At 32.0% G+C, this 24,839-nt stretch overlaps 1 protein-coding gene across 2 annotated transcripts; it reads left to right on the forward strand.

Annotated features, from left to right (window-relative positions):
• Positions 1–11,306: 11,306 nt before the first annotated feature.
• Positions 11,307–20,496, forward strand: LOC124374939 (juvenile hormone acid O-methyltransferase-like). Of its 2 annotated transcripts, none has more exons than XM_046833069.1 (6): positions 11,307–11,440; positions 12,207–12,400; positions 13,636–13,811; positions 14,615–14,747; positions 18,658–18,805; positions 19,745–20,496. In XM_046833069.1, exons 2-6 carry the CDS (start codon positions 12,215–12,217, stop codon positions 19,963–19,965), a joined length of 864 nt encoding a protein of 287 aa, XP_046689025.1. In that variant the 5' UTR covers positions 11,307–11,440; positions 12,207–12,214; the 3' UTR covers positions 19,966–20,496. The 2 variants fall into 2 exon arrangements, with proteins under 2 accessions (XP_046689025.1, XP_046689026.1); XM_046833070.1 differs by lacking the exon at positions 11,307–11,440 and adding an exon at positions 13,087–13,292 and having other exon boundaries at positions 12,261–12,400.
• The last annotated feature ends 4,343 nt before the right edge of the window (positions 20,497–24,839 follow it).

Raw genomic sequence — 24,839 nt, forward strand, 5'->3', positions numbered from 1 at the left:
CATATTTCCGTTGCTATTATGGTTGCCCATATGTTCGATCTAAAAATGTCTGATTATTTGCAACTATGCTGCCCTTGACCTTTTGACCTCAAAATCACTAGAGATCTTCCTTGGTTCAAGAGTTTACAAAGTTTTAAGTCTGTAGGACTTCTAAGACAACTTGAAAGAGTTATCAAACGTCACTAGCTAAATGTGCAGCAAGGAATATTTTTGGAAGAAATTTCTAAGTTATTAAAAAGATGTGTAAGTGCTTAACCCTTTGCACGCCGTAGACGGAATAATCTGCGATGTTGTTTGGTCTTATTATGCCAAAGACGAAATAATCCGCCAATCGATAAAAATATATTTTATTACTGTTTTTGAAGTTTATAAGCTCAATATATAAGCCACAATACTAAGTAATGTACTGGCTTGACCAAATAATCCAATTGCAGCTGTCACCTGGCCGCAGTAGGTAAACAATAAATTGTTTTGTTGCTGGCAGCTGTTCTCCCATTCCCGTCTGTACGCCGATGACGATACTATCCGCCATTACCAACTATCAGCGGAGCATGCATTGTGCCTTCGGGAAGTGTTCTTGCGTTGTCATTCCTTATACAAACAGTTGTAAAAATTTATTGTTACCATGTTTTAGGTGTTATAATCAAGTTTTTATTGTTTCTTTTCTGTTGTTGAATTTTAGCTGCAAGTCATGTCTCGAGACCCCATGGCTTCATCCCGATTTGTGTTTTGAAGTTTACCTTACAACTGCCTAAATCTATTATCAGAACTTATAAACTAATCAAGCATATTACACTTTATTTGTTTTCTTATCCTTGTACATAGTTTTCATATTTTTCATCACATGTATTTGATTACTCTGTAACCTGAATTTGATTTTGATTAAAATATTCCATTATTATGAAAAAATATGATTATTTTAATGCAAGCATTACATTATTGTAAAATTTATTTTTTTGTGTGACTATTAGAGTTATTAGGAATTAATAAAAAAATAGCTTTAAGGAAACTTCATTTTTATTTTTTTACCTTAAATGAGTGTAATCTAAAAAAATACTAAATTTATATCGGCATTCAAAGGGTTAATGGCAGTTTGTAGAAAATAGAGTAAATATGCAGTTTTTAAATGTATACAAAAATAATGTTTAAATCTGATTGGGTGTTTCTTTAGTAACCAAATGGTGGTTACTTTTAGAATAGCCCAACTTGTAATAGTAGCTTATATTTTATATTAAATTTTCACCTTATATAATGCTGAGCTATTTACTTTTTCAACTTAAATTTTTATTTATGTTGGATGGTAACCCTTTTTTGTGTTTATATACTTTTGTAAAGGTGAAGTTTTATTTAAATAACATTGTTTTCCCTTCAGGATTTTGGGATCCAGTTTTACCAGCTTCTCCTTAGACGAGTACAGAAACTCAAATTGTGATCTAGTGTAGCATAATTGTGCTTCGAACTCATAGGTATGTAATCACATAATTGTGTATAATACTTGTATTATATCGTATAACTTGTTCATCATCAGGTGTTGTATGTTTAACACTTGTGAAGTGATAATATTTTTGAGTAATTTTGTTTATTCTTCATTACGGGTAACTTAGTAAATATAATTGTAAAACAAAAAGTCTAACTTAGCTTTGTAGGAAAATGGTTTCTTATTTTTATAAATGTGATAAAAATGAAAAATATTTCTCATCACAATGTGCAGTTTTTTTTAAGTATTTGAATGTTCTTTTTCTGAAGCAACATTTTTCTAAGTATAAGTTGTTGATGTAATATATAAATTTTGTTTGAACATATAAATCAGGTTCTTTAAAAAAACAATGCTGAATAATTTTCATTATATCATAATATAAATTGTTTCTATTGAAGAATTAATAAGTGTAGATATGCAGGCATGTCTATAAGTCATGACATTCATGAACTAATTTGTGTAAAAATATTCTCATTAGTACCACCACTGTAACACACAAAAATGTTAAATCTCATAAATTTGTAACCGTTCTTTGGAATGTCCAAAGTTTTCTCTCAGGCCATTTTTAACTGTATGGATGTACTTTGGGTGTACTATGTAGTAAAGATCACTAGATTTAATTTTTTGTTTAAAGTTTGTTATTGAAGAGAACGATTTGAAAGGATAACAGGATTGGTGATTTGAAAGGATGGGTGATTTGAAGGGATAATAGGATTACAGACTTTCGATCATCGTTATATGTTAAAAAATTAAAACTCAGTTTTTTGAGGATTGGAATCTATCTCCTGCTTTAGGTGTCAAAATCTTAAGATATAAGATTAAGAAAGTACAAAAATAAACAAATAATCAAAGCATAGCTCACAAGAATTGGAGGCTCAATTTTAAATAATTATTTAAGTTGCTGGACTCTAGATTAAGTGTCTTCATATTATTATTAAATTATATCAACGGCCACACTACTACTGGTAATAGTGGTCAGTAAATTCCGAAAAAAGTTATTGTGAATTATACTTTGTAAATTATTGATGGAATAAATTATGATTATTATTAAAAATTGTACCAGCGGAAAAAGTTGTATATTAAAACAAAACTTCAGCGGAAAAAGTTGTATATTAAAACAATACCAAGTTTGCTCTTGTATATCCAGGATGGTCGACATGGAGAAAACAATAACACTGCACAAACGAGAACACAGTACATACACATGCTGCATGTATTACAGTGCATACACATAGTGCATGTATTACATTGCATACACATACTGCATTTATTACAGTGCATACACATGCTGCATTTATTACAGTGCATACACATAGTGCATGTATTACAATGCATACACATACTGCATGTATTACAGTGCATACACATATTGCACGCACTACAGTACATACACATGCTGGACGCACTGCAGTATACACACATGCTGCACACACTACAGTACAGACACATATTGCACGCACTACAGTACATACACATGCTGCACGCACTACAGTACAGACACATGCTGCACACACTACAGTACAGACACATTCTGCACACACTACAGTACAGACACATGCTGCACGCACTACATTTTTCAATTACAAATTCAATTCAATACATATAAGAGGTCAAGACAGCGTAACAAATTTAATGTAATCTATGTTAAAATACAATTTTAAAATTCAGGATCCATCAAATACTCATCAATACTGTAATAGTTAAAAAAATGTGTTAGTTTGCTTTTAAATGTTTTTGAATTGACTAAATGTTTATAGTAGACTCTTGGAGCAATTGGAAAATTCTTTAAATATTACTAAAATGTTAATAAAAACACAACTTTTTCCAAATTGTTTACTTTTTGGGCAAGGCCTTTTAAAACCAAAGGTTTCATCTTCAGGCAACTCCACAAATAAATATTTACACATTGTTTGTTACAATTAATATTAAAATAACATATGGTGTAAAAATGTAAATACAAAAATTTGGGAAATATTTCAGCCAGTATGAAAAATTATATTTGACTAGAGTTTAATTTTTGAATAAATTGAGAAGAAAGAAGATTGGAATTTTCAATAGGGCCCTCTTCATTGTTCATGAGTTTTTCTTTATTTATTTTATTTTTATTAACATTTAGTAATATTTAAATGTTTATATTTTTGAGGTAACTTATTATACAGTTTTTTGCTGTATATATTGGAGTTTTTTCTACCAGGCGCAGTCAATGTATAAGATATTAAAAATTGGCTTTAAATCTTGTATTGTAATTATGATCAAAGTTATCATATGATAACTTTAATATAAGCTTTCAAAGTTTGATTGTACTGTTAGTAGGGTTTTCAGAATGTATAAATTTGGAAGTGATAAGGTTTTTAATTCTTTAAACAGAGGTTTGCAAGAAGTTCTAAATGATGAAAAGGTCATTAATCTTATAATTTTTTTTTATCTTAAAAACTCTATCGAAGTCAGAAGATGATCCCCAAAATTCAATACCATATTGAATTATTGAAAAAAAGAAAGAGTAGTAAATTATTTATTATTCTAGTTTCCAAATTAATTGAGTTTTGCAACACTAGCATTTGATAACATGCCAAGTTCAATCTCCTAATAATATTTTCAATACATTTTTTCAAAGAAAAGTTTATATCCAGATCAATATCTAAAAATTGTACGCTATCACTTAATATTATTTGCTGGCCATGGAAAATCACATCCTTATTATAGCCCTCCTTTAATTATGCTGTTCGAAAATTTAGTAGTTGAGTTTTCTCTTTATTTAATTTCAATCCGTTAACCTTAAACCAGTATGCCAATTCATAAAAAGCTTGATTTAATTTTTTTTTCATTTGAAAGTGAGAGTCGGCTTTAACGCGGTTTGTGTCATCTGCATATAATATAATTTTTTGTGAAACATTTTTAGGTAAATCATTAAAAATAGAGGCCCCAGAATAAAAAGTAGAGGCCCCAAAATAGACCCTTGAGGAACGCCCATTTTAATTTCTTCCCAATGAGATCTAGATTTTACACAATTAAAAAAAATTAAAGTTCTTTGAAATCGATTAACTAAAAAGATTCAACCCACAGAATTGATTTATTCGAAAAACTGTACAGTTTAAGCTTTTTTAAAAAGGATATCATGGTTCACACAATCAAAAGCCTTGGACAAATCACAGAACACACCCATGGTTCTCTATGACCCATCCAAAGCCCAAGACATCTCATTTACGAGTTTATTAATGGCCCCTAATGTACTGTGATCCCTCCTAAATCCGAATTGATCACAAGTCAAAATTGAATTAGATTCTAAAAAATTTGTAATTTGGTTTAGTGCTAATTTTTCAAATACTTTAGAAAATTATGGCAGTATTGAAATTGGACGGTAATTATCTGGATTTTGTTTTTGCCCTTTTTTATAGAGTGGTTTTAATTCAGCCCATTTTTGGAAAACTACAATTTTTGAATGATTGATTAATTAAAATTGATAAAGGAACAGCTATACCATAACATTACATGTTTCATTACGTCCAGAGGTATTTCATCCCACCCAGTTGTTCTTTTATTTTTTAATGATTTTATCACTTTAACAACATCATCTGATGACACATTACCAAAATTAAACTTAAAAAATTGACATTCAAGATCAGTTTGTGCTAAGTTAGGGCCTCTTGTTCTGTATTTACATGTAATCAATACATCATAAATCTATTGAGATACAAAAAAGTTGTGTATTATTAAATGTTTAGAAAAACAAATATGAATAGACGACATATTAAATGATCAGAGTTGACATTTTATTATGCTTATTTTTATCACTATATTTAACTCTTCATTCCTAACATCGTAATATTTTATGTGAAAACTCTTATGTGAATACTTAATAACACATTTACAAATAATGTTATCATCTTTTGAATCAGTCTTTCATGTATCAGTATTTTTTAACTTAAGGATTATAAATGTTAGTCTATATCAGCTGGATTACATGAACATACTTTGAAGAGAAAATCTATTGATTTGTGGGGAGGGGGCAACATGGTTTTAGGTTACATCTTTACTGTAACAAGTAATTTTGCGTTTTAATACAAAAATATTTAGTTAATTAAGTTAGAGAGAGTGATTAAGTTTTTTTTCATAAAATCGTGATTTTGGTGGGGGGAAGGGGCATGCCCCTCCCTTGGATCCGCCACTGCATACTCCAAGGCCAATATACAGTACAATGTTGCATACATAAGTTAGTTTTTTCTTATATAAATATGGATAATTTTAGGTATGTAATTTATTGTAAACTTAAATATCTAAGTGACCAGAAAATACTCCTAAATAAGTCACCGAATGGAAAATGTAAAATAACAAAACATTCTCCTAAGATATGTTGATTAATATAAAAATAGTAGAATACAATCAATAATAATAATGATAATTCTTTGTTATCTTCTTTACTTAATAGAACTTGTATTTTAGTTTAAAATATTAAGTTTAATATTTTTAAAAAATTGTTAGTTAATAGTTAGTAATCAAACCATCCAACGTTTACTGTGAAGACTAAATTTATACATAAGGTTTAGTTTTGAATCTCAACAATGATCGTGTTCTCCACATATCAATTTACCTTTAAGTATATATATTTAATCTCATTAATGTATTGTAATCATAGTGTAAATAAGTTATAAATTTATAATTTGTTTTATTGTATAAACGTATCTTGTATTATCGTTTCGTGTTGCATCAACCACACAAATTAATGTGCAAAAATGTTAGTTACTAATAGTAGTATGAATTCTACGTTTATATTTATATACTTTTATACATTATTCAATCTATGATATTGTTAATAATAAATCATTACCTGTTCAGGTTTGTGTTTGTTTATCTTCGCTAATCTCCAATTCACCAATACATCCTCCATTTTTGTTTATAAAGAAACTTACTAACTTATTTAATGAACCCAATTGTTGGTTCTTTTGTACTACTAAATTGTTTGCACCTTAAAGCAATAATATAACTAAAATGTTGTTGCCTAGATATTTGCTCGGTTTTATTACATAAATTTCTACATTTCTTTAACTTATTTATATAAATCGGTACATAATTAGAGTAGTTTGTACAGTACTGCTATATCTACGGTAGTACAATTGCCTGTTTATAGTAATTATTTGTATAGGTAAACTGAATGTATTTCTCAGATCATATGGGTACCTGTGAAATAGAGCCAGATAGTGAACGCATTATTGAGCTAAAAAAATTCAGTCAATTACCTGACTCTGAGGTAGTCCCATATCAATGTACTCGGAATTGATTTTGTTATTTAAAATGTGTTTTCCATTACCTCTAACATTGTATTGATAGAAGAGGTCAAGTATATTTAGTATCAATAAAAAAGATTATAAATTTGGGTGTGTAGTTGGTTTACGTATATCCGCTACAGCTATTATACGTGGGACATATCCTGTAATTAGTAAAACTTTACTTTTACCCCTCGAACTGGCAGTGCCTGCTCCTATACTGGCATGATTTTTTCAGCCGTTTTAAGCTTTTCATTAAACTGTTTGTTATATACCTCTCAAAATTCGGTGAATATACAACTTGTTATATTAGGTTGGTACAAAAATTCTGAGGGTAAAATTAGAAATTGCATAACATCAGTAATACTGACTCGATTCAATTCGAAACAAGTGCTAGCAGAACCAGCATATTTATTGCAACACGTTACGAGTTGATTGATTCCATCAGCATACAAATTTGATGCTCAAGGTTTGATAAAATCGACAAAAGTCATTTTTGTCCTATCCAATTTAGCGAAGGTTATACTGGTGAGGAAGTTATTGAAGAAAAGGTGGTAGTCGGTTGGCAAGAGGTCTGGGTAACAAATAGTATGGGTGAGGCAGAACTTTGACTTTCAACTTGTTTAATTTTCGGATGGTTATTTGTGCAATATTTGGTGGGTGTTGTCATGGACCAGGAAAAGACTTCTTCTGTTGCCAGCTGCTGCTGATGCAATTTTTGGCAAATTTTGTTGAATTTCATTTAGAGTTCTGTTTTTGACTCTGAAAAATCAAAACGACTATTTTTTGTATCGAATCGTGAGGTTTAATGAAAAGTGGATCCTGTATGATAAACGGAAACGTTTGAGACAGTGGTTGGACACGACGAGTATCCGAGACACTTCCCAAAGGTCCCACCAAAAGAAGACTATGGTTACAGTATGGTGGTCTGCAGCTGGCATTTCCAATACAATTTTTTGGAAATTAAAATTAAAATTAAATTTAAAAATCAAAATTAAAATTTTCAATAAATAGGCAAGATTGAATCTTATCGTATCAACACAAAAATAACATCACATTTGTAATATTTGAACTATCAAGTTATTTATAAACACTATAATTGAGTTATACAAGTGAAATTAACATTAAGTGACAATTTAAAGTGAAGGGAATTAAAAAAACTTGACCTGCTAAGAATTTTTAGTTATTAGGATTTGACTGACAGGTTTGATTATTTAATATTAAACTAAGATCCAGCCCAATTAATCCAATATAATTTAATTTAATTTTTTATCTAATTTTTTAAATATAAAATTAATGGGCTTTTGATGTAATAAAGGAATACTGTTTCATTCACTTTGGAGCAAATTTTGAATGTAGTGTTGTTTTCTACTAATTAGTAAATGGATGTTAATAATTAAATTAAACGTTAATGCAGTACTCTGGTTTTCCCTTCTTGTGCTTCGTCTAAGATTAATATGTTTGTGAAATGGAGCTGAACTCAATATTCACATGGTGATATTCCTGGTAAGATTTGTTTCCTTAAATTTATTTATTAACAATCCATGTATTATTGCACAACAAATTATGAATACAATAAAGAAATTATAATTTAGGATGTACATAGTTAATGCGTCAAAGTTTATCCCTCCGGAGTAGTGGTGAAAGAATCAGAAATAAATATGTCAGCCAGTGAGGTCTTTGATGTTTACGTTAACAGATTAATTCTCAGTATTTGTTCATATTTGACAACTTATGATGTAATCGTGTGTAAGAGCAGACGGCAAAAATTTACGTGTTGGAAATGAATTAGCACATACTACACTAATAAATTTGCGATCTAACCTAAAGGTCAGCTATCATTTATAACCTCTGCCTTTTGTAGATGTGCTATTGATTCACTTGCTTAGATTACAATATCTGTGAACTCTGATGACCTCTTTGACTTTCCCAGAATCGAGCGTAGAGAACATGACTTGCAATTTTATCCATCAATACTATTTTAAGGTTTTTTTATTAAGAGATGTGGTCTAATTGATACATCTTGTATAAAAAATAGTTTTGATATACATATTTGTTATCATTGAATTCATTAATGTTTGACATTTTGGTTGATTAAAATCCAACATAAAAATACAAGTGTGTTATTGAACATACAATTTAAGCCAATTGTATCAGGAGATAACAAAAGTTGAGCCATGTCGTCCGTGATATCTTATACAGTATATTGTGCCAGATATGTGATATAAAGTTTTAAGAGCCGGCTGCAGAAATATGACCTTGAGATTTTCCACATAAGAGCCATGTTAAACCTTTTGTAGTTTTACATGCTTATTTTTAGTTGTGCTTTTGGATGCGTACTAATTATGTTTAAAATAAGATATACAAAGTTACATCTAAAATTTATTATAAATTTAAATACTTTTACAAAACCCATCTTAGTTGTCCTTAGATCGGATTAGGCTTCTCAGACCTGTGTATGTGTATATATTTTCATGTTTGGGAAATAAGGCAAAATCAATTATAGAAAAAAAAAGTACTAAGTCCGAAGTAAATTACAATGAACAAAAAATACTAAGACCGAAGTAAATTACTATGAACAAAAAATAGTAAGACCGAAGTAAATTACAATGAATAAAAAATACTAAGACCGAAGTAAATTAAAATGAACAAAAAATACTAAGACTGAAGTAAATTACAATGGCCATAAATATTAACATAAATATTATGGCTTTTTGACAGATTTTCTCGATCGTGGCAACAAGACAAACTTAACATTGGTGATGGAAGTATAATTCAATCAAACCAGAAGTTCTCATTCATGTACAAAGCCTATGAAATTACATGCAAAGCCGCAGGTAATTGCTAGTAAATATAAACAGTTTATGTTGCATGTAAATTTGAATTCATTTTTTTAAGAAAACAGAGTTGTGACAAAACATATGGTGTGGTGTACCTTCTAGTAATTGATCATAAATATTATTATATCTCAGTAGTGTAGCCCTTAAACAAACAAATAGAACCAACCTGAGTTTGTTTTTAATAACGGCAAGAACGTTGCCAGGAATAAATTTGGGGGGTTCAAGACAACTGATATTTTTCCAAAGTGGACAGAAAGTAAGGCACCATTTTGTTCCTTAAAAAGTTCTTGACCCGTATCTGTGTTGAGAATGATTTTTCAGCAGTACATGTCAGTAATACTGAATTATTTAAATAATAATATTCGTTTATTAAAAAAGTAATCGAAACAATAAAACATTTGGGGGGGGTCTGTACTCCTTGGACCTCCTTGCTGGCTACGTCCTTGACGTCCTTGAATAGTGGAGACAAGAAAATGGAAAACGGTATCTTACATTAATATAACAACTCGTACGTAAAATCTCATCTGACAAACAAACAAATCAACCATGGCAATTTAAGGTGAGCACTTCTACCACCTTTATCACATATCTCAGGTGCCTTAATAGATATATGATTATATAAAATTAAACATCACCAGTAGATTTTTAACCTGAGTCCAGTTATTACTATCATAACATATAAAAAATTTTTATTGGATTTTCCAGCAGTTTTTACAGAAAAGTTGAACATTTTTCCTTGTGTGATTTGTGGAATTGTGTACAGAAATCACAACTTATTCAAGTTATTACATTCTTTTAGGGGGCAGGTATGGACTAAAATAATTTATGGAATGGGAATGGGCTAAAAATAACGTATAAAAACCCCGTTCCGTGACACGTTTCTTATTTCACTAATTAAAATTAACTTTTTAGACTTCCTTGAACTACATAGACATATCGATATAATTCATTTAAGAGCTGGAAGCCATTTGTGTTTTAATCCCTTAAGATAATGTTAACCTCAAAACACTTTTCCATCCAAAACAAGTATCAATTTAATCGTAGAACTATGGAAGGTTTATCATTTTAAACATATAATTAATACATGTCAGAACATTGTATTTTTTATAATTTTCATTGGTTATTAAGAAACAAATCTCAGTAATTTCTGTACTTTGTCATAAATATTCAATAAATATAAATTTAACCAGAAAATATAGGTCGGGTGCATATTAATGAGATCTTTAAAATGAGGCATCTCTCATAATTCTATGACCAAAATTAAGGACAAGTTTTTGAAGTATTTTTTTTTTTATGGGACAAAGCTCAAGGTGGTTTCACTACAGCCAGCTCTTAAATGAACTATGTTGATATTTTTATGTAGTTCAAAGAAGTGCATCTAAGATTTTAATTTTAATTAGTAAAATAATAAAAGTGTCATGTGACGGGTTTTTTATAGATTATTTTTAACTCACCCCAATTCTATTTCGGGATTATTTTTAGTCCATCCCCGCCTCCTAAAAGGATGTAAAAATGTATCCATAGGAAACCCCCGACATATCAATCACATGAGGAAAATTGTTGAACATTTCACTGAAAACTGCTGAAAAATCGAATAAAAACTTGTTTGTATGTGATATTACAGATTGGTCATGTCGGAACTGACATAATATTTAATAATTATATAAGACCACTTAACAAATACGTGGTTTATGACCTCTGTTGACCTTTTCTTTCCTTATCTTTGGGGCTATTTTGCAAGCACTCTTATGGCATGATTGTGCAATATTTGGAGCTGAACTTAAAATGACAGCATCACCTCCAACATTTCAGTAAGTTAGTAGTCTCTGTGGAACCTACATCGTCATCCTTCATATATTTAGGTAAGTTATACCAGTTTACCAATTCTGCCTTTTATAGATATATTAAACACATGTTAGATTTAAATGGTATGCCCGACAAGTAAGCATACCGGTATAGCAAAAAGAGAGTTAAAAGCGAAATTTATATATTTAAATATTATATTTAACATTTAAAAAATACCAGTTACATAATTTAATACTAGCTTCTATTGAATGTCACAAATTGGTTTGAATTTTAATTCCAGCTGATTGGAAAATATAATCAGTCGTAAGTAAAAGTTACTTAAAAATAGTTTACCTAATGTTACAAACCAGGAGCTTGCTGCATATTTTATTACTATTCATACAAAACATTTTAGTTTAATTTGACCATTGGAAATGATTTTATCCCCAAAAGATTTGTTCTAATGCAAATAAAATTTAAAATTGTAAGCAATACTAGTTAATTTTTACATTAAAATAAAAATAAGTTGTCTTCTTATTGAGGATTAAGCTACTACATTTAGCTGGATCATTTATTTCTTTGATTTTCAACTTAAGACATACCAAAATTCTGTTTACCGTCCAACTAGAATCAATATTATCTACACGGACATAAATGAAATATATGTCAGAGATAGTTAGACAATCCTCCTATAGTTAATAATAAAAAAATGAAATTCATCTATTTAAATTACGTAGTACAAAGTCAATGAATTTTCTAATTATTGTACTATAATATTGTGTAATTTAAATAATAATTCGACAAATTGTACAAATAGTTATACCAGTATAATGTTATGTCTAGGTCTAAAAATGGATAATGCAGAACTGTATTCGGTGAACAATGAAGTTCAGAAAAGGGATGCCAACATGATATTGTCTGAGTTTGTTCCTCAGTTTACTTGGTCCCAAGACGAGATTGTTCTTGACATTGGTTGTGGACCTGGTGATGTTTCGACAGAAGTGCTCCTTCAGTATATGCAAAAAGACATCAGCTTGGTAAGCGTAAATAATACTTATTGTTATGTCCTAAAAATGTTGTTTAGACATGAGAGTGAGTGGAATACAAGCAGGACTGTGTTCTGGCACCTGTATTCCGAATTGAGAAGGCAGCACTAGAAGGATATTATAAGACCTGCAAGCAATCTCCGGTTCTATATCTATCTAGATATGGTTGTTGAAGCTTATTATTATTGTAATGGCAGTGAGGGGACTAAAATGAGTTATAAATCATATACCACCGCCACCACTTAGGATTCCTATTTGTAAAATTTATAAAGAGCAAGAATCCAAATATTGACCCCTGTGGAACTCCATGTTTTATTGGTTGCGATATTTCACACCTGATTAAGACAAGTTAAGCCCAGTCATAAACTGGAGTATTATGAACAATCTTATCCTGAATCTTGAACTTGATAATCTTGTTTGTTAATCATTTTACAGTTAAAAACAAATCACTGTTATAACGTCATCACAGGTATTGGTAGTTGTGTGTTACATCACTGAAGGCCACAACTGGATTGTCTGGATTAGTAAAGCTAATCAACACTTTTTAGCAATTTGAAATACTTATACTATAATTTACTGCCATTGCAATAAAATGTTTTCCATTTTTCTTACTGCTAGTTGAATAGCGTAAGAGTGAATGTTATGTTAGCGTAATATAATACAAATGTATTTTACAGAAAAATTATTGTTGATGTAATTGTGTCCCGAGGCACACAATGGTGGTCAGAAAATGTAAAAAAGATGGTGAGCCCTGAATCAGGCCCCAGAGGGGCCGTCAAGTTGTGACGGAAACATGAGCATGTCATTGCCTAAGGCACTTTGGGCCCCAACAGGAACTCTCCACACTACAGCAAAAATTTGGAACCTGGGGTTGAACAAAATTGTAAGTAGATATGAAAAAATACAAAAGGTATGAATTAGTTCAAAAATGACATTTATTTTTACCTATTTGGTAGTGTTATTAACTTTTGAACGAATGCCTCGTTTTTGATAATCAAATAAGCATATCATTTGATGGTTAAGTATTGTAGATGTTCAGTTATTGTAGCTTTCAAAAATTATTATGTGAAAAGTTACTTGCACTGTAAATTACAAATATTTAACAAAAATGTTTTCTACTAAATGTAGAGCTGACAATTCCCTTAAGATATACTAAAGTTTCTGTAGGAACTTATTATTTTTCTGAACTTTAATTTATATTTTAAAGGTATCATTTTTGATTTTAGGTGGGAGTAGATCTGAGCTCAAATATGATCGAGTATGCTAACGAAAAATTTGCAAATGACAAAATTCGATTTAAAACACTGGACATAGCTACAAAAGACATTAAGAAACACTTTCCAGAAAAGTATTTCTCAAAAATTTTCTCCTGCCATTGCCTCCACTGGATCCAAGATAACAAGTAAGTTAATAAAAATAAACTAATGTGTAGGCTAAAATAAAATCCAATTCTTATTATTTTATTTACTTCCATTTATATTTTAAGATGTTGCTTATAAAATCATGGGAAAAATTATATTTGATGTCAGATTAAAATTTTAAAAACTTTAGGTTAGGTTGCTGTTGAATTGAATCCACAGTACCTTATGTTTAGTTAACAATAATCCAAACATCAAAAAAGATATTTTTTACAGTTTTCATTAGAAGATTTAACACAGTGTGAAAACTAATGGGAATATTGTTTTAGTAGTCGAACCTATCAATATATAATGTTTACTAGCTACTGTGTTCAAACATGATCGATCTAGCTCGGTTTCTCTCACTGCTTTTCAGGATAGCTATCTCTCGTCGTAATGCCAAAATTTAACTCTTTCTTCTTTCTCCTTTTATTCTTAATAACTGTGTTGTAGAGATAAACAATTACAGTTTTCATCACTTGCATGACTTGCTACCAATTTTGGCCTCACAATTTATTTTTACATATGAAAACTGTGTTTCAAAATGATACATTATTAATATACATTCAATTGTAACATCAAAAGTATAAAAAAAACCCTATTCTACGCAGTTGTGCATACAAGAACATCGTTGTAATCTGTAGAAATTTTAAAAGAACTTTATTGCATAAGGGTTATATTAGATTGTGGGTTGGGTAATGATAGCAATGATCAAAGTTTTGTGAAATAGTCACTCATTATATAAATAAATGATTGTACGTCACATGTATTAAGAAGTGTGGTGAAATGACAATTTTCTGTTTGGCAGACAGTTGGCCCAGAATCTGTTCACGCTTCTGAGACCAGGTGGAGAGTTCTTATCAGTGATGACACCCTCCAGCCAGCTGTTCCTTGCCCTCAAACTGCTCAGCGGCTACGAACAGTTCAAGCAGTACTGCGAGGTGTATATTCATTTTCTCATTAGTGACAGTCATATCATTAATATTACTAATAAGTCACTGCCACTACATGAACCGCTAACTGCAGAAAGGCATCAAGTCCAAATTAACGGGTTTTCCGTTTTTTCCTTCAAAGTTGTTTGTTAGGTTTAAGACTCGTCGTTTTACAGCAGAAAGGAAACATGTCCGCGCATTGCTATTGCAATGGCGGACGTCTCGAATAACCTATTTACTGCAGAAAGGGAACTAGTCCTGGACTTGTTCCCCTTCTGCAGTAACCAGCTGGCTGTCAGCGCTCGCGTGGCAGACGCGATAACTAACGTTCAGTCCAGCTGAGTCGCGTCAAACAACGATCATAGTGCTTTGTTTATTCATAACATTATTTAGTGCGGTCTCACTGAATTACTTAATGCCTCATCATTGAAATAAAATGAGTAGTTCAGAAGAAGAAGGACAGTCGAATAAAAGAAGGAAGGGTGTAAAGAATGAAGAAAAGTACAGAAGAAATGTGATTAAAAAGTCTAAGGTAGAGGGCAAAGAGCATGTAAACTGGAAAGGCAAAACTGTACCTGCAAAAAATCCAGGCTCCAATGTTTGCAGGTAAATATAGTTTTGTTCAATAGTTTATTTTTGCATACACTGTTTGGTTGATACATCTCTTCACTTCTAGTTTTATTTTAAATTAGCCTAGTGGTCTTGAACGATAACCTAATCATTACATCAAAATTGGCCCGACGGTAACATAACCTCAAAATATGGTAGGCCTAGGCCTATTATATTTTTGACACATTCATCATAATATTATACTCTTGTTATTAAGCCTGTTATTGTTTCAGCTGCAAGTCCAACTGCCTTCAAAGCTTTTCGGAGGGAGATATGATAGAAATATTTTCAAAACTACAATAATATGACAACCAAAGTAAGAACAGGACATTTTCATCCAATCTCTAATGGAAGTTAGTCCTGTTGAAAGAGAAAGATCCAGGCCTGGGTCATCATCTGAAAAGCCGAAAGCTTTTAGTGTAAGCTATTCCATTCTACACAATGGCAAACGCACCAAGGTATGTAAAAATGGATTTATGACAACTTATGGATACACTCCTAAACAGTGTTTACCGTTTTATCTCATTTGTTGCAAGTAAATGAAATCCCAACTGACAACAGAGGGAAAGAACGTTTCAGGAAATGCAATACCCGGGGGGTCTGTCCCCTGAACTCGATTAAGGGCCCATGTTGAATCATTCCCAACAAAAACCCATCACTATACAGGCAAAGATAAACAGTACTTCTCAGCAAACTTGAATTTGAAAATTATGTATGATATGTTCATAAAAAAAAAAACCAAAACTTTCTTACAACAACTTTGGGAAGTGAAAAAAGGCTCTCATACAAGTTCTTTTGGACTTATTTTAAATGAAAACTACCCTGACATTGGTTTTGACCGACCAGTTAAAGATGCTTGTGTAACTTGCGAGGAACTAACCTTGAAAATAAAAAGTCCTTTTTTAAACGAGAATGCCAAGCGAGTAGTAGCTGTCGCCGAGTTAATGGTACACAAACGTAGAGCTAAAAAATTTTATGCCTCGTTGCAAGAAACAACGGAAAAGTGCAAAAAATGAGTTGACTAGTGTTGGGATCTGTATTGATTTTTATGGCTAACGTATCTCTACCTTGCATTCCTGTACAAGACACCTATTACTTCCGGCAGCTCACTGTTAACGTCTTTGGTGGTGCATAATCTTTCAACAGGTGAATGTACAACTGTTATCTATCACGAGGGTAATGGAGGTAAGGGAGCTAACGAAGTTTTTGTACAATATTGGACTGGTACATCAAACACAAAATTGATAATGATGTAAAAAAACTTTATTTGTTTGGGGACAACTGTTTCAGGACAGACAAAAAAACCCACACCCTGGTAAGAATGATGATGTATTTATGTGAAAAAAAACGGTTTGATGAAGTAAAAACTAGTGTTTCCAGTCCGAGGCCACTCGTTTAATGCCGAATGATAGAGATTTTGGGATAGTAAGAAGAAAATTGGGAAGAGAAGAAAGATACTATGATTTAGCTGAAGTCGAAGCTCTTATTCTTGTTTCATCGAAAATCGCTGGTAAATTCTCTGTCATCAAAATGAACTTTGACGATATTTATTGACTTCACTGCATGGTGGCCAGAGTTTTACAAAAAGACCAGCTTAAGTGACGATTCCCTATGGTAGAGATGTACCGAAAAGACAAAAAATAACATTTTCAATATCAAAATACAGGGTAATGTCTTTTTCATCTGAGACGCCTCACACGGTGCAGTGTGACATGAACATTACCCGGCTTGGCAACGGATTCCTTCAGATTGAGGAATGCAGAGATGCCGATCAGGGCTCCAACAAAAAAAGCCTATGCTACAGTACTTCCGATCACATTAAAAAAATGGAAGATCTGAAAAAAACAAAAAAATACATTCCAGAAGAAAAATTTGACTTTTTTTTTGGGACCAAATCCTGTCATGGCCTACCACATCAACCGCTGACGATGACTTAAATATTGTAGTGTTAAAAATATTTTCTTTGTTTATACAACGTGTTCCTAGATATAAGATATTTTTTTATCATTAAAATAAATGTATCTAACAAAATGATTTGTATAATGATTTTTCCCCATGATTTGTAAAATTGTAAAATAGTTTTACCGCAGAAAGGAAACATGTCCTATGTAAAAAAAAAATTAATAATCAGCTCTTTAAAAATATTTGATTGACTCAATTTCAAAATATGATCTTTAAAAGGTCAGTCATATAGAATAAAAAGATAAATATTTAAATATATGTATGTACATATGGATTTATAAGGTTTTTTTGTCGCTCCTGAAAAGTTGGTTAATTTGGACTTGATGCCTTTCTGCAGTTAGCGGTTCACATGTGGTAAAGAGTGCCACTCCTAGTCCACAATATCTATATTCATAAAAGAGGATGTTTGTATATATGACATTGATAGATTCAGAAACTATTTGACCGATCATTATGAACATTTATATGTATATGTATTTTTCCTCGGAGAAGGTTTATATGCTATGCTCATTGTTGTAACTCGCCACCAGGCGGCGCAGCAAAAGATAAAAGTTTTCAAAGAGCCTGCATATTATAAACCGCAATTAAGAGACAGTTACATATATTACATTGCCAAACACTATTTGAAGGCTATATATATATATATATATGTTGATATATATTTGTCTTTAAAATTAATTTCTGGTTGAACTTAAATCTTGAGTGTTAGGCCATTTTAAAATAAATGAGTGTAGCATGTGTCTTTTTATAATTTTGTTGTGGTTTGCAAGTTACCTCAGCCTACAAAAGAACTGGGGAGGGTTGATGGCTGAATAGTCTAAGATGTCAGACCTTTGTTAGAGATAGTGCAGGTTAAATCCTGTCTGTAACCGTTGCACTTTTTATCAGTACCATCGACCTTGTATTGTATCGACTCTCCCCTTATTCTGTTTGATAAAATCCTCGCACAGGCCATTAGCCTCTGAGGATGGGCAGAGTAAGGCTTAAAGTGAGATCAGGATTCTTTTAATCAACGAGTACTAGTCTAAAAGAGGAATGATGTCAACTATGACAATTTTACTTTACATATTGACTGTGCTAGAACTACTATTCTCTGTGTTTTAAAGATGGTACATGACTTTGTGCCGCAGTGAAGGAGAACTTTACACCTGATCTGTAGCTAAGTTCAATCGAAATTAAAATTTTAAAAATTTAGATGCGTATACAAACACTTGGTTAATTAAATGACTTCAGTATATTTGTACTAGCTCAAAAATTGAGCCTAAAATGAGGCAGATTCAAAACTCTTGCATCAGTATTCGCCAGAGTGGTAAAGCAAATAGTTCATAGCAATAAAATCACATTGCAGGACATCGACAGTGTCATCCCACCCCTGTACTACTCCAGAAGACCACACATGGACTTCAAGAAGATTCTGTCTTCTCAAGGTCTGGAAGTGATCACCTGCGAGTCCCGACTCAACCCTGTCACCTACCCCAACTTGGAGGTCATGAGAAGTAAGTATTTTTTTATGCATTGGTGTTATTCTTCAGAAATATATTTTCATTTAAATGATTTGTAACTGTTCAAGATAATTATATAAAGAATATGGTTACGTTATACAGAGAACATTTATTATAAGGTCCTGCAGTTTAATAAACTGGTTTTAGGTGCCTAAAAGATTCAAACTAGTAAATTAGAGATGTTCAGATTCAAATCCTGTGAGCTCCCCTCTTCACTTTTATGTCTGCTGTTTACCTTGCGTTAATGACCCTATTGAATGGTGGCTTAATGACCCTAGCCTGCTATAAAAAAAAGATTTAATGAAGATAGAAACGATTCTAATAAATCGTTGTAAAATTTAGTTTTTGTACTTCTTTTAATTTTGCATTTCTTAGATAAAACTAATTAAAAAATAGTATAATGGTCATAAAAGATCTGTTTTTGTAGTAGAAATATTCAAACTTTATTAAATTTGTGCAACTTTTTCTTAGAAGAATTTCATCAAGATATGTAGTTCATAGTTTTAAATACTTTCTTGTAAAAAGAAAATGATCTATAGCCATGATGATACCCCACTATACTATTTTTTTTAAATACACTTTAAAAATGTTGACATACAACATCCAGTTTGCAGGATATATTAACCAAGCAAGCAATAAAAATACCTGATTTAAATTTGTTTATATTTTTATTTTTTCCATTTTCTGTGGTATATTTAACGTATTCATAATAACAAGAAAAGAATAATGAAAAACAAATAATAACTTTTCAGGAATAGTTTTGATGTATCGTAGTTCTGCCCCAATCACGATTGGATATTATCACGAACTTAATAGGTCCATTAATAATAAGCATATGTATTACAACAAACAAGATATATCCATAAATAATGTGTGGACATTTAAGTTTGAAATAACACGAAGACAGTTATAACAACTGTAATTTGTCCTCAGGAGCCTTCGAAGCCTTCAATCCATTTGTGAAGAGGATGCCGGAAGAGGTGAAAGAGCAATATCTCGACTGTTTCGAGAGCCTGGTGAAGCAGCGTATCCCGATCTCAGAGTCCGGGGAGATCCACATCAAGAACCCGATTGTGGTTACGTATGCGCGGCGTCCCATACCCTCCTGGTCCTTCTCTGGCCCGACGTCTCACAGCTGCTCCTCAATCCACTGATAGTATACACGAGCAAAAGTATTCCCGACTGAATTCGGTTACAACGTTTCCAAATAGTATTGAAAGGCAGATAGGTTCATTTCACAAATTAAAACATCTAACAATCCAGAAGTAAAAGAAATAAAAATTAGCTGGAATTTTATTATTTTAATTTGTGAAGAAAATAGCCTATTGGACACAAAAAGCTAAAAACAAAAAGCTGTGATTTAATTTAATGTTAAAGCAGTTTGAATGAATTTCAAATTTTTGACTGAATGATTGACTGATATTTAGACCGAGTTGTAATGATATTCAGTATGCTTACTTTTGTATGTATGTGACGAATGATAATGAGAATGAAAGAAAGGCTTGTATGTGAAAGCTGGACTTTCACAAAGTAAAAGTTAATTAGATTCAATTCTATTATAGCTGATAAGTACAACATAATTTTAAGTTGTGTTAAAAGTTTAACCATTTACTTATAACATTTTTACTAAACGTATAGGGTTGTTATATTTTTGTAAATATTTTATAATAAACGTCTAAAGTGTTTTGTTTATGAGTTTTTCTTCTCAAATTCTTAATTTATGAATTGGACTGTTAACGCCTAAAACGGTAAAAAAGAGTTAAAAATATGCAATATAAAAATGTTAGTCTTGTAACACTAGTATATGGAAAGTTAATTATATTATGAATTTTTGGAAGCAAAAACTGTTTGTTTGTACTGCTTGAGGTACAAAGAAGGCCCTATGTAAGAAATTAAACATCGAAATTGGGAATATAAATATATCAATAAAAATAATTTAATTAGAGAACAAAGATTTAATCAGGAAATTGTTTTAGAACAAACTGTTGTGATAACCAATGTAATTGAATGTCTAAAATGGATAAAATACACAAAACATACAGTGACAAAAACAACAGCCAGAGAAAGAAACAGCCATTCATCAATATTTGATTACTAGAACTTTTTATTTCAGCTTTGGCAGCATAATAAGACCTGTCATTTTTATAACGAAACAAACAAACAAACAAAAATCATTTATTATGTATGTAGGCAATTTACAAAGAAATGTTTTGAGTATCTTTATATATAAATATAATCTCTGTAATAATTCAATAAGTAAGTCCATATCAATATTTTTTATCATTGGTTTGAGTGTCTTTTATACCTTTCACGTTTGGAAATAATGGAATACCTCCAAGGAGAGAGGTCCAGAAACCCTCTCCGAGAAAAATGTTGAATATATGAGATATCAAAACAGTATTTTTATGCATTTCTGAGGTAGGGAATGTTTCTTGTGCAAACCAAAAGTACTATTTTATTCAGAGAGAGAGAGAGAGAGAGAGAGATAAAGGAAATGCAGTTCCTGTGCAGTCTGTCTAAAACTGAGCACTGCATACTTACTAGTACAAGGATATACTTATTTTAATTTTCAAGTAAAAGTCATATATTTTGGAAGCCTATTTTTTATCCATTAAATGAAATAAAGTTGTAGGGATCTGTAGTTGTACACAAATTTCCCCTAAAACTTCCCTGCAGCCGATATTTTTACAAACCACATGTTTAATCAAATTCTCTTCAAATATAGCAAGAACCTTTCCTTGTAATTGATTTAGGAAGTGTTCATTGCTTTCAAGTCAAATCAAACTAGAGGAAAAACAATTTTAGAATATAAACAAAATCAACACATTATTGAATTCAAAACATTATTTGAATATGTAATAAGTAATGATGAGTTATAATCATGGGTTACTTATGCAGAAATATAATATATGAGTTATGTGAATATAAAATACCCATTCATAAAAAATTTATTGTACTAGTAATAAAATGTAATTATGTTTTACGTCATTCATAATGTTTGATACAAAAGGATTACAGAAGCACTGTGTAGAATATCAGCCAAACTTTTAAATATATCTTTTGCTCTATCACGGGAGTACATGATTAATATTACTTGATTGTAAATGATTATAAATTATTTTAAATGATTGCAGACGTTTTCATAAATATTCAATAAATAAAAATGAGGGAATTCAATAAAAATCAAAGTAAATTGTTTTTTCCTTATTGTTGACTGTTTTGTTATGTTTATCAATTTACAACTATTTATTTTTGTGTTTATAAAGTATTGTATTGTGCTGTACAGTATTAAAAATACATCAAATAATATGTTAGTCCAAAATTTATTAGCAAACATACTTTAACTTACAAGTTTTTGAACGGTTGAGTTCTTAATGATTTCCCCTACAATTATTTATCATAGACAGCGTGAGTTGATATTTAAAAAAAAGTCTTCCTAAGTCAGTAACAAGTGAAACTATCATAAATTAGCAAATCATTATACAGGGTCCAGCAAAAAAACCTCCCTGATTTCAATAGGTATTTGCAAAAAGAATAAGAAACATACAGAACAATTACTTATATTTGTCAATAGCCTATATGATGCCATTTTACATCATTTAGTACACTTTACTTGGTTTTGAAAATTATGTTCGATAAATGATGTCACCCATTGTTAAGACATTCACGAAGTCTTTCCCTGAAGTTTTCCATAGTTCTTTGTGTAACTTCCCTTGGAATGGCTGCCACTTCCTGCCTAATGGCATCTTTTAGTTCTTGCAGAGTTCTGGGACGATGTTTGTACACTTCAGCCTTTAGGTAGCCCCACAGAAAGAAATCACAAGGTGATAAGTCGGGTGACCTTGAGGGCCAGGAAATGTCTCCTCTTAAAGAAACAAGACGTCCAGGGAACAACTCTCTTAACATTTCCATGGACCGCCGAGCAGTGTGAGCTGTGGCTCCGTTATGTTGGAACCAAATTTCTTCTTCCTCATGATCTAAAACAAACTGGTTGATCTTGGGTCGGAAAAATTTCTCTATCATGTGACAATAGCGATTGGCATTGACCGTTACTGTTTGTCCATCTTCTTCAAAAAAGTACGGTCCCCACACACCAAATTTCGCAACAGCGCACCAAACTGTGACTTTTGGGCTGTGTAGTGGTTGTTAGTGGAGTTCCTTAGGATTTTCTGCAGCCCAGTAGCGGAAATTCTGTTTGTTAACAGTTCCACACAAGTGGAAGTGGGCTTCATCAGAAGAAATGAAGACAGCATCTGGGGGAATGTTTTGCAAAATGTCATCACATGCAGCCCTGCGAGTTTCATAATCTTCTTCAGACAACTTTTGGGCAACCAGTATTTTGTAGGGATGCAGATGAAGTTCCTTATGCAGAATTCTCCTTACACTCCTTTCTGACAATCCCAGGGCAGCTGCATGTTTAACCGCCGAACGCTTTGGAGACTGTTGGATGGATGTTCTCACTCGCGTCACATTCTCCGGTGTTATTGGAGTACGAGGTCGGCCAGTTGGTTTTCTTTTTAATGCTGACCCTGTTTGTCTAAAGTTTGACACCCACAGTCTAATCGTTTTCGCATCAGGAACACTATCACGTCGGCCAAGTTCGAATCGAATCCGAAACGCTCGTTGAGTAGAAATCACAGAACCGCCATTTTTAATAAACTCCTCCACAACAAACGCCCGATGCTCACTGAGCCAAGCCATGGCGAACACTGAAAATGGCACGTACGCCGCTAAGGAACAATACCCCCTCCACATCTGTACCCCCACTACAACTCACGCAGTGGCTTGCTCAAAACGGGGAGGTTTTTTTTGCCAAACCCTGTATGTTTTTTTTTTGACCCTCAAACTTTGGCTCATGATTAGAATAAGAGAGAGAGGAAAATAGAGGATAACTTTATTCAAATTCATTAAGATTTGAAAGGCGTTAAAAAATTTACATCAATTCTTCATCAAAGAAATCATATTATACTTTCCATGATAAATTTTAATAATTTTATCAGTTTTGCATAAACTTTCTAAGTATTAAAAAAACTAAGCAAATTTTATTCCTCTAGTATACAATCTTTGTTTCATTTCTGTGTTTGTCTTTGAAAAATAATAACATGTACCACTAAAAAAATAATAGAAAATAAAATAACAACAAAAATGTTACAACTCATAGTTTTCAACAAGTTAGTTATTGTTTGTGCATACACAAACTAATGGTGATCACCTTATAATGAGACAGTTCGGATATTTCTTTATAGGCAGTCAATCAGACACAACCGGTTTAACATTTATTATAGTACACAAGTCAACACGATTCATACACCACTGTATTTGCAAAGAATTGCTGATTTCTGTGATTTTTTATGCTTGAGTAATCTGCTTTTCTTTACTCTAATGTGTTTAACCATTTCACAAAGTTTGGTGGCTTGTTTTTAGAATCATGCTATAACAATGTGTGTATTCTTCTTATATACTTTCAAGCTAATCCAATGTCCCAGCAGGGCTCACTTCTGGCTGGTTTATACCTTCCGAACCCACACTGGGCACAGCAAAAACCGATGTGTCACTTAAATATGGGTAACCTTATGGAGCGGCACATCACTAACCGGAAATATTGAGATTCTAGGATACAAGGGTAGTTCGATAAGTCTAGTCTACTGTGGGAGATGATTGTTGGAGTTGGTGGGGTTTGTTCCATAAGTATCAGAGGTTCTTGCTAGCCTCAACAAGAATGTGCTACCCCCTGCCTGCTTCTGGAGAGGCTGGTTCAGAGCTGGCCTCCCCTTCTTCCGGGGGGGACATGACTTTGAGATAGTGCCCTAATTCTTGCTCGTGGATCTCGATAGGAGGCGGCCCCTACCCCTAACCTTACCCATTCTGAATATCCTGTCATTCCGGAAGCAGCGCTAAGGTTCGTACAGGACTAAGTGCAATATATAAGCTTCTTGTCCCAAGAAAATTTGTTCAGTCTTTTTCACGTCAACTAAAAATTTGGAACGAAATACACATTTGACAAAGGAAATATTTGAAAACAATAAAA

The sequence above is a fragment of the Homalodisca vitripennis genome, unplaced genomic scaffold (genome assembly GCF_021130785.1).
Source record: "Homalodisca vitripennis isolate AUS2020 unplaced genomic scaffold, UT_GWSS_2.1 ScUCBcl_11257;HRSCAF=20463, whole genome shotgun sequence".
Lineage (NCBI taxonomy): Eukaryota > Metazoa > Arthropoda > Insecta > Hemiptera > Cicadellidae > Homalodisca > Homalodisca vitripennis.

Bases quoted from the DNA above. Each gene is read 5' to 3' on its own strand.
- LOC124374939 (XM_046833069.1), top strand. From the start codon at position 12,215: ATGGATAATGCAGAACTGTATTCGGTGAACAATGAAGTTCAGAAAAGG. The intron at 12,401-13,635 runs GTAAGCGTAAAT...TTTTGATTTTAG, and splicing joins TGCAAAAAGACATCAGCTTG to GTGGGAGTAGATCTGAGCTC. The intron at 14,748-18,657 runs GTGTATATTCAT...ATCACATTGCAG, and splicing joins AGTTCAAGCAGTACTGCGAG to GACATCGACAGTGTCATCCC.